Genomic DNA, 10,291 nt, shown 5'->3' on the forward strand with positions numbered 1-10,291 from the left:
TAAATGTACGACGGAAATGCACACTCATTTGAAAAGGCAGAGGAATGGTGCAAATCCACCAATTGACTTTGGTAACAGAGAAAAAGAGGCTGCATGTCAACAATTTGCCAATGAATCAGTGGTTTCGTAGAAATGCTGCATTTTATTTTTTAACCTGGGTGCACTATCCCATCTAACAACACGCTGTGGAGTGCTATTAAATCCTATTGATGGTGACGATTCATACGGGTGCACAGTATGAGCTGCATAGTCTCAGCGTAACGGACCGGTTTAAAATTTATATTCATCTCTGTTGTGTTCTAGTAGTTGACGCTCTTCCTGCGATTTTAGAGCGCGTTCCTTCTGTCCTTGACGTCTGTAAATGCACCATGCTAGTCAAGGAAGTTGATGTGAAGCTGAGAGTTTGCAATGAGTAAAAGCCGCATGTTACAAGTGTGCGTGAGGCGCTACAGTATTATTGTAGGAGAGAATACAGATTTCATTGTTGCAAAGCATCACTTTCTACCGTGCTTATAGACCACAGGTGTCAAATGTATAAAAGCGACCTGCCAGAGGAACCAATCTGATCTGTAGCATGAATGTGCCAAGTGCGAAATTACATAGAAGGCTGCAATCTTTCAATGAAAATAACACTGAAAGAGAAAGCAGACAACAATGTGCCCAAATTGCACTTAAATTTTTTTCTAAAGGATAGTTTATTAAATGTAAACATTCTCCTAATTTTAATTTTGCTCATTGTTCTTATTTGCATTAAAACAAATGGGAAAAGTTTGGAGATGTCGTTGCTTATAGGTTATTATGTTGTTTTGCTACTGGTCCGACCCACTTCAAATCAAATTGTCCCCATAAATAAAATGACTTTGACCCCCTATGAGTCTGTGTCACAGACTAATTGTCTGAACTTTAAAAAAAAATAGAAGTTGTGCAACCTCTAGTAGCAAAGCTCACTTTCTCAATTTATCAAGCACAGCCTGCATGCACATTGATCTCAATGTGTTTCAGAAGTTAACATTGTTTTAAAAAATCGAACTCGTTCTTTCACAAGCGAAAATCAAAGATAGCAACCAAGCAGCGATGCACAGAACCCAACCAAGTGTCATTCAGCCTTATCACCCCCGTCTCACTCCCACACAGTCCTGTAGTGTTCGAGTTCTTATCTTCACAGTATTTGTTACACTGAATAAAGCTACAGGGCCATCTAAACTGTCTGCACATACACACAAACACACACGCACCCCATCATGTTCTCACATTTTCCCCTCCATGGTCTCTTACCCGTGACAGTGATCAGCATGGGAGCCACCAGCGGCCTGTTGTTATCCAGTTTTCGACTCAGTCTGATCTCTCCGCTGGTGTGATTCAGGAGCAGCAGGTGGAGATCATTTCCCCGGTCGATGGTGTAGTACAGCCTGTCTGACACATCGGGATCGTGGGCGGGTACCCTCCCAATTACCCCGCTGGGGAAACTGTTGGAGCGGTTGGACACAAAGTTGTTGAAAATGATTTGAAAGTCCTGTAGAGTCGGCCGGTTGTCGTTCTGGTCCACCAGGCGGATCCGGACCGTGGCGCGGCTCACTAGAGGTGCGGATGTGGCCTGGACTACAATGACATACTCATTGCGGGCCTCATAGTCGAGATCGATGAGTGAAGTGAGCTCCCCGGAGAAGATGTCCATCTGGAAAATCTCAGGGATGTTTCCCTCTACAATCTGATACATGATCTGAGCGTTGGCACCCTCATCTGGGTCGGTGGCTGTGATCTGCGCCACCACTGAGCCCACTGCGCTGTTTTCCTTCACTAAAACCTCGAAGTCATCGGCAGGGAAGACGGGTGCGTTGTCGTTCACATCTAGGACAGTCACCTGGATGTGGACAGGGGTCCGCTGAGGGGGCACGCCTCGGTCCACGGCATAGGCGGTGAGCTCATAGAACGGCACGCTCTCACGGTCCAAGCGGCGAATGGTCCGGACAATACCGGACGTGGGTTCAATGGTGAAATCGCCATCTCCGTCCTCACCGTTTTGGAAGGTGTACTGAACACGGCCATTGGCGTGTGCATCGCGGTCGGTGGCTGAGATCTGAAGGACGCTGGTGAAGGCAGGGGCGTCTTCGCTCACCGTTCCCTGATATCTTGGACTGAGGAACTGAGGTGCGTTGTCATTCACGTCATTCACATTCACCTCAACGTATGTTGTGTCTGATTTCTGTGGTATGCCATTGTCTTTGGCGGTTATAGCCAAAGTGTAGGTCATCTGGTCCTCATAGTCAAGCTCTGCCTGGAGCGTTATAGCCCCTGTGGATGGGTCGATGCGAAATTGTGGGATGTTATCTTCCAGGAAGTATGTGATTCGAGCATTTTCACCCACATCATCGTCGGTGGCACTGATCACAACTACCGTGCTTCCTGGTGGCCGGTCTTCGTTCACACTAACAGAGTAGTGGGCGCTCTGGAATACGGGGCGATGTGTGTTGGCGTCGGTGATGTTGATGTGCACCTGGCAGGTGTCGTGGAGGGTGCGGTCCGAGGCGGTGACCGTCAGGACGTAACGCCGCTCCTGTTTGTAGTCCAGTGGTAGAGCCAGGGAGAGAAGTCCAGCCCCTCCTGCTGTGCTGATAGCAAATCGGTTTCTGGTGTTTCCTCCTGTTATCTGATACGTCACTGCGCTGTTGACATCACGGTCCACAGCCGTGACAGTCACTACGCTGGTACCGACTACTGCGTCCTCATTCAGCCGAGAGTAGTACTCCTTTTGGAGGAACTCGGGGCGGTTGTCATTAACATCCATCACTGTAATAGTAACACTTGCTGTCGCAGAAAGCGGCGGCATGCCATAATCCCTGGCCTCCACACCAAAGAAGTAGTGCTCAACGGATTCTCTGTCCAGAATGGATTTGACAGTGACCCAGCCTGTTGCAGAATTGATAATGAATGGTGTATCAGGGCTCGTGCCAGTTAACCTGTACTCCAGCCGGGCATTATCACCAGAGTCTGTGTCGATGGCCTGGATGTGGAGGATGGAACTGCCAACCGGGGCGCTCTCAAGCACCGATGCCTGGAACGGCGTAGAAACAAAGATAGGCGGGTTGTCATTGACGTCTGTCACTTGAACACTGACAATTCCTGTGTTGTTGGAGAGAGGTGGACGTCCATTGTCCTGCGCACGAACGCGCAGTGTGTACTCCCGTTCGGACTCGTAGTCCAGTGGAGCCACCACCTGGATCTCACCGGTGACACTGTCGATGGAAAACTGTCCCCGGCTGTTACCGCTGATGATATTATAGTGAACAGCGGCGTTACTGTCTTTGTCCCGGTCTGTAGCGCTCACACGGAGGATCTCAGAGTGAGGCCGCACATCCTCCTTCACCGCCACCACGTAGCGCTTCTCACTGAACTGTGGCACGTTGTCATTTTCATCCAGCACGGTGATGAAAACTTTGACAGTGGAAGAGCGAGGCCCCGGATCCTTCCCTTGGTCACTGGCCTCCACCTGTAGAGTGTAGTGTTCATTTATCTCCCGGTCCACCGATCCACGGGTTGTAATGAGGCCAGAGCGCGGGGCAATCTCGAAGGCCTCTCGTGCTATTGCAGCGGTGTCACCGACAAACCGGTAACGAATATTGGCATTGGAGGGGGAGTCTGAATCCGTCGCTCTCAGCTGCAGGATGGGATAGCCTTCCTCTACGTTCTCTCTGATCGTCTCCCTGTACTCGGCCTGCTCAAATATAGGAGAGTGGTCATTCCGGTCTGTAACCATAATGGCCACCATTGTGGTGCCGGAGAGGCGAGGGGAACCATGATCGGTCGCCGTGACCCGGAAGTAATGATGATCCATGTGTTCTCTGTCGAGGATCTGAGTGGTGGTGATGAGGCCCGTGTCTGGGTCGATGTGGAAGTAGTCAGTCGACCGACTGTTCATCAGAGGGGCCATTGTGTAGCTCAGCCTGCCTGCGTCGCCTGCGTCTGTGTCGGAGGCGGACATGATGATGACTGAGGTGCCGGGGGGCTGGTTCTCGGCTACTTGTACCTGGTAGTTATACAATGAGAACTGGGGCTGCTTGTGGGTTGCACGTCTGGAACGAGGCCAAGGCACCAAAATCTTCCTCTCCCTTTCTCCCTGTGAGGTATCATCATCTGCTACTACTATCAGCCGTTCCAGGCTCCTCTCTTCCCTTGAACTGTGCCTTTGGTCCTCCTCCCCCTCCTCCGCTTCCCTCTCATCCCCCTCTCCTCCCTGGTGGCTTTCATCCCGGCTCGCTCTCTTCTCTCTTTTGCTATCTGTACTACCCCTATCCTGACCCTTCCCTCCCTCTGACTCTTTCTCCTCTGCGTGGCTTGCCTTTGTTATTCCCTTTTCCATCACCTCCTCTGGTTCTCTCCCTCCCATCGGCCGCGCCTCTCTTTCGCCCTCCCCCACCTGTAATTTTCCTCCCCAAACAGCGGCGGACCCCTCCAAGCCCTCGCCCTCCGTCTCCCCTTCTCCCTCGCCCCCCATCTGCTGCTGCCTATACGACCGTCTGACACCTTCGGGCTCTGGTGGCACTTGCTTACCAGATTTTAATTGCATATGTGCGCGGTCTGAACGCTCCGTGGCTGAACAGTCAGTGGAAATGGCTTCGTCGCAGCCCTCGTGTACTATCTCTTTCTGCTGTTGCGCCTGACCACGCCACGGTGATTTTTCCACCTCAGCATCGTGACTATATCCGTTTACCTCCTCATCCCCCTCATCGTTGTTGTTGTTGTTATTATTGCTGTTCGTGTTGAATCTGCTCCACAGAAACACGCGCTCGGCATTAAGCGGAGCTGTCCGATGTGCTGAAATCGCGTCTTCGGGAGAGCGCGAGCGAAGCGAGTCGCCCCGCCACGTGGTCAGGTTAATGCGCGAGAAAGACGACAGGTGTTTTACTTTCGCTGTTGCTGCCGCGGAGCGAGTCGCGTCTGACACAGCACCGGGAGATTTAACGGGAAACTTTGCAGGCGAGAAAAAGCCTGAGTCACCGGCAGACGCGGTCTCAGAAGTTGCAGTCGCTTCTCCGCCAGATAAAAAGAGCGGTGTGGATCGTTTTCCACTTGCCGCGTAACAGCCTGTTTGTGTTTGAGTGGGCGTATCGATCATTTGGCCAGAATATTTTAGCGCGGTGTCAAGAATAGCGCTTTTATCAGATAGAAGCTTTTGGCCGGGCGTCTCTGCGCGGAGTTTAAATTGGATGAGGGGATTCCTCGCAGCTATGTCTCCCTCGGGGACCATAAACCCGGCGAAATGTCCATCCCCCAATTCTTTTCTGTCCAAACAACCAAAGCAACTGCCGGGATCCTCCCTGCTCTCTCCCTGGGCTGGCCTGCTCTGCCCCCTGGTTGCTGGTACTGATTTCCCCAGCTGAAGCTCATTATCAGTACTATATAAGAGCGTCAGAATCGGAAAAGCCAAATCATTATCCGGGTAATTAGATAAATTAATGTGTTTGTTGCCGTGATTCACCCCTCCTCCTCTTCCATGCTTTCCCTCCCTACCCTCAGCCGCGTCCATCCTCTGGCACACAATTCTGGCATAGTGAGGTCTTTCATCAGGTAGAGGTGGTACCCAGCAACTCGGGTGCGCCCTGGCACTGTGGTTAATTACAGCCAGTGTACCACATCTGCACGCGTCTCCCCCCTCATCTTTCCCTCCGTTCCTCGCCCTCCTCTCCTCCTCTCTGCTCCTAATGTGCCCACTCAACCAGCTATCATCACCCCCCTCATCGCTGCTGCTGGGATCGATAACATTGTGCCTGCCCAAATGAGAACAATTACCAGCCCTCCTGTCCACCCTGGCTGGGCCCCCGTCATCATCACCCCGAACCGTCTTTTTCTTGTTGCTGTTCCCGTAAACCGGTTGCTGTTGAGTTGTATCGGCGCAGTCGGTTCGGGGGGAATTACAAGTTGGAAAACTAAAAACGTAATCCGCTTTAGATGCCGAGCTGTTGGTGAAAACCGGGTGGAATGTGAAGGTGTTGTTTGAAATATCAGCACGTGATGAAATACATCCAAAGGGGTCAGGTGAGGGGTTGGAGAGGTTTTGCTCTCCGGGTCTTGGCCAGCGGACAAATCCCGGTGTGTGGGAGCAGCGCTTGGCAAGGAGCCTGCTCACCTCACGAGCCCTCTCCCACACCTCTCCCCCTCTCCTCCCTCCACTTCCGGGTGCCCTGGACAGGCCAGATGCGTGCACAAAGGCTCCGGCGGCACCGCGTTTGGCGAGGTGTGGCCTCGACGCCGGCCACCGTTGCGCGCACGCTCTAGTCCTTTGTACTGCTCTTTTTTTCCCGTTCTGAGCCGGCAGGGAGGTGAACGCAGGTGAAGCGGGAGGTGAAACAACGCCCTGGCTTCCCATCCTCCCTCTATCCACTCCCTCTCCCGAGCCGACGCCATGGGAGTTCCACCTGCTCCTAATGCCGGGGTGGAGATGAGGAGGGGGAGGAGGAGGAGGTGATGGGGATGGGGATGGAGCCGGTGGGCCGCCTGCACTCTTCCAAAACGTCCCGACTCCTTTCAGCCTCGCTTTCCGCGTCCACCTCGCCCCATCCGGCTGATATCCTCCCAGCGTGCCTCCAGCGCGCCGCACTCCAGAGCATCCTCCCTCGGTCCGTATCCGCTTCACGGTCCACCTGCTCGGGTGTAGATTCCAGCTGCCCCTCGGCGACTCCCCTGCTTCCTCTCGCTGCTGCTGCTGCTGCTGCTGCTGTTGCTGCTGCTGCTGGCTCACTTTACCGGCGTCTCGGTAGCAGAGGCCCGGGTTCCATGTGTTGGAAACCCCTCCTGTATTCACCGTCCCCGGGGCGAGGGCGAACAAAGGGCCGAGGAGAAGCAGGTGGAGTGCCAGAGACGAGAGCAGGAGCGGGGTGAAGCCCGGTAGCGGTGCAGCCATTTAGTCTCTTCCTTTCTCCGTATCTCCCCTCCTTTCACCCTCTTCCACCTATTCTCTCTCGGTCTCTCTCTCTCTCTCTCTCTCTCGAGCGCGCCTTCCCTTCTTCCCCGTTACTTCTCTCGTTCCCTCGTTCCGGCTAGGTGGCCAGTTCCAGGACCGCCAGCACCGCCCGACACCTTCCCCCAGGCTCCCCCGTGTCTCCCTCGGCCTGGAGAGTTGGCATCTACCCGCTGTGGTCCGTGGAGCTGGGTGTCTGAGCGTTAGGAGCGGCGCGGCAGCAGCATCTCTCCTCCCGTTCATTCACATCCAACATGGCTCACACACTCACACCGACTGGCTGGCTGGCTCACACACACTATCCTCCCCAAGCGTGTGTGTGTGTGTGTGTGTGTGCCTTGTATGTGTGTGCGCGCTCCTCTAGCAGCAGCAGCGGCGGCACAGCCCGGCGGTAGGCTCCTATCCATCCATCCACACACACAATCACGCTCTCCTCCTTTTCTCCACCCCTCCCCCTATTGCTTGCATCTATCCGCCTCTCACCCTCTCCCTCTCTCTCTCTCTTTTTCCTATCTCATAATGGTTGGCTCCGGTGCGCAGGGCTGTTACACAGCACCCGCGGCGGACGCCATATCCACAACTGGAAAGGGAGGGAGAAATAGTCTGTATCACACAATCACACCAATCATCGGCAAATCAAGGATTACAAATAGCCCCCTAGGTTTGCCCCTTTTTCCACAGGGTTAGATAAACTCGATGCTCCCGGTTCTTAGAAATCACTCTTGCAGAACACAGAAGTGGTTTTGGCTGAAATGTATAAAAGTAAATCAATAAAAGTTTCTCAAAAAAAGAAGAAACGCTACTTCAACATTTATTTTTCTTTCCTTGGCAGTTTCTCAGTGTCTTATATTGACTAGTTTTTCTCGGGATGTGATGTGATATCACCCCGCAGCCCGTGTCAAGCCTGGCACGCCGTATTCCGGTCCGGTGACGTAAGCCTAGGTTAGCCGAAGTGAAAGTGACGTCATCTCACTTAATACCGCCGATGAGTAATTCAGGGATTTACATTCTCTGTGCCATCCCTCTAAAAAAAAAAAATCTACAGCAGGATTACCGCGATTAATTTCCCCCAACATGCTCCCAATCATCCCAATTTAACACTAATTTACGCATGACTAACTGAGCAGATCAGTTTCCTGATACTACTTGTTGGTTGGGGGGAAAAAATCTCATTATGCAAATATGTAGCCTACAGATTTTTTTTTTTTTCCTCCAACATTCAGTTTCCCTACTCGCAATTTATAATTTCGTCTGAGTGGACGTTTTTTTTATTTTATTTTTTCTAATGACACGGCTGGAATGGGATTTCTCCCCGTGGATGTGCGTGTGAGTAGATACACAAGGCGTGTCGGTGGGGACGCTGCGTGAGCGGGCATCTGCGCACACCAGCTTCCACATCCGTCTGGGCTGATAGTCTGTTATTGTCTTTGTGGCCAGTGGAAGAGGAACTATTTCTGTAAAAGTGACGGATGTCACAAGTGCTCTTATCAACTAACTGTTTCAGCTGGACTGTAAATATGTTCGGTTGTTTAATAACACAATGAAATAATGCAATAAAAAGTCATATTTCAGGGGGTTCTCATTTGCCTCGTGTGCAAAAGTCTGAATTTGAGAGTTGTAAGATAAATGCAGTCACGTAAAAAGCTTAAAAGTAAAAAAAAAAGTGTCAGGAAAAGAAGCAAAACACAAGCATCCCAAATGTATGGCTGATAAATCAAGTGAGCATTTTGTTCTGAGAAACGTTCCAGCAGCCGTCCTCACAGTGATAGAAAGACGAGGAGGAATCCTCCACACTAAAGGTCATTCTTTCAGTTCTCGCCTCCTCTGTGGTTTAGTCGTGTTTAGCTGTGAAATGTGGATCAGCGTCGACGCTAAGGTCAAGTTTATCGCACTTCCACTTCATTAGGTACACAAGCGAATGCGTAACAGTCCTGCACTAAATCCTCCTTCACGTTCTAATGTTCAGGTTCAACTGGATGATCATTTTTGGAGGGATTTAGTTCATGGTGCTGTTAAACAGGATTGAATTGTCATGTTTTCTTTTTTATTATAAACGGTCGATGGAGTGGCCACAACTCTGTTAACTCTCCTGAAGAACAACACCCTTGTTAACATACATTAACAATGCTAATATTTAAAATATACCCTGTCATTTCTGATTTACCACTGTTCATATTGAGTCTGAAACTGAAATTACTAGGCACTTCTTTTTTTTAGGTTGTATTTTTGGTTTTGTGTGGTGTCACAGGCATCTCTTTACGTCTTGTACGTGTCTGTGTTCTTATTCTTGGACTCCAGATGGAAATTAGCTTCCTGCTAAATCTGATGCACACACCTATTTGTGTCTTTAACAGTGTTTAGTGTATGTGCACATTGTCCATAAACCTAATAAAAATAAAATAAAATACACACTAAAGTGTTTTTTCCTGTTATTAAGCCTAGCCCACTGACTGAAATGGGAGTAAATAACACAAACTTGCATCGGTATAAGCAGCTCTCTCAGTTATTTGCTGAATATAACGCTGAATACAATAACCTTCATGAAAATGAGATTTAGTGCAGGGCTGTTATAGTAAAATGCATTTTCACCAGTGTATCTAATGAACTGGTAACGATGGACTTAAATACATAAATACAATATTTAAGATTACTGAAACTAAATGGACTGAAATGTTTTAAACAGCAGTCCGTTTCATTTGGTAGCGTCTCTTAAAACAACACAAATTTCGATAAACCGCTGCAGTATCAGAGATCTTCTCCCAAATCTTCAAGGACAGTTGTTGACAGTTAAACTGCTGCCGACGTGTCAAAGCAGCACAATAGGAGCAGGCTGGAGAACGTATTGAGCTGTCCTTTCCAATTAAGATGAGGTGCAACAGCTACAGTCTAAATTGAAATTAAATGTCAGGAATGACGGTGGCTGACAGTGTTCTTGTGTGTTTTCCAGTCAGCTTGGCCTCCTGCCTGATTCTCCTTTTTTTTTTTTTATTTCCCTTTAGAGCTGCTAGAAGCGCTTGGAGCGCAGCCACGGCGACACAGTTCTCCAAAATGCATATCCTCCTTTTCAAAAAAAAAAAAAAAAAAAGATTTGTTTGAACAAAAGAAAAGTGCTCCCCTTCTCTTAGAATCAGCAGCCTCCCTCCCTCCCTCCCTCCATCCATCCATCCATGAATGCATACTCGTGCCCTCACACCAGGATTTGCTGCCCTTTTTTCTTTTTCCTCCCCGCTGCCTCCAATACCCTTTATACACGCCTCAGTCAGACGCTACGATTACTGTGGAATGTAGGTTATTGTGGCACGGGCTGGCGGCGTTAACAGGATTTGGAACGGGTGC

At 50.2% G+C, this 10,291-nt stretch overlaps 1 protein-coding gene across 4 annotated transcripts in view; it reads right to left on the minus strand.

Moving 5' to 3' along the window:
* celsr3 (cadherin, EGF LAG seven-pass G-type receptor 3) overlaps positions 1 to 7,575 on the minus strand; it is a 117,763-nt gene extending 110,188 nt beyond the window's left edge. For 2 of the 4 annotated variants that reach the window (XM_047595123.1, XM_047595871.1), the window contains exon 1: positions 1,276 to 7,575. In XM_047595123.1, the coding sequence (XP_047451079.1) occupies positions 1,276 to 6,898 (5,623 nt within the window). In that variant the 5' untranslated portion in view covers positions 6,899 to 7,575. The remainder of the gene's footprint in view (positions 1 to 1,275) is intronic. The other 2 variants (XM_047594330.1, XM_047593457.1) reach the window with 1 other exon arrangement.
* Positions 7,576 to 10,291: the final 2,716 nt, after the last annotated feature.

This window comes from Mugil cephalus, chromosome 1 (genome assembly GCF_022458985.1).
Source record: "Mugil cephalus isolate CIBA_MC_2020 chromosome 1, CIBA_Mcephalus_1.1, whole genome shotgun sequence".
In the NCBI taxonomy this organism is placed as follows: Eukaryota; Metazoa; Chordata; class Actinopteri; order Mugiliformes; family Mugilidae; genus Mugil; species Mugil cephalus.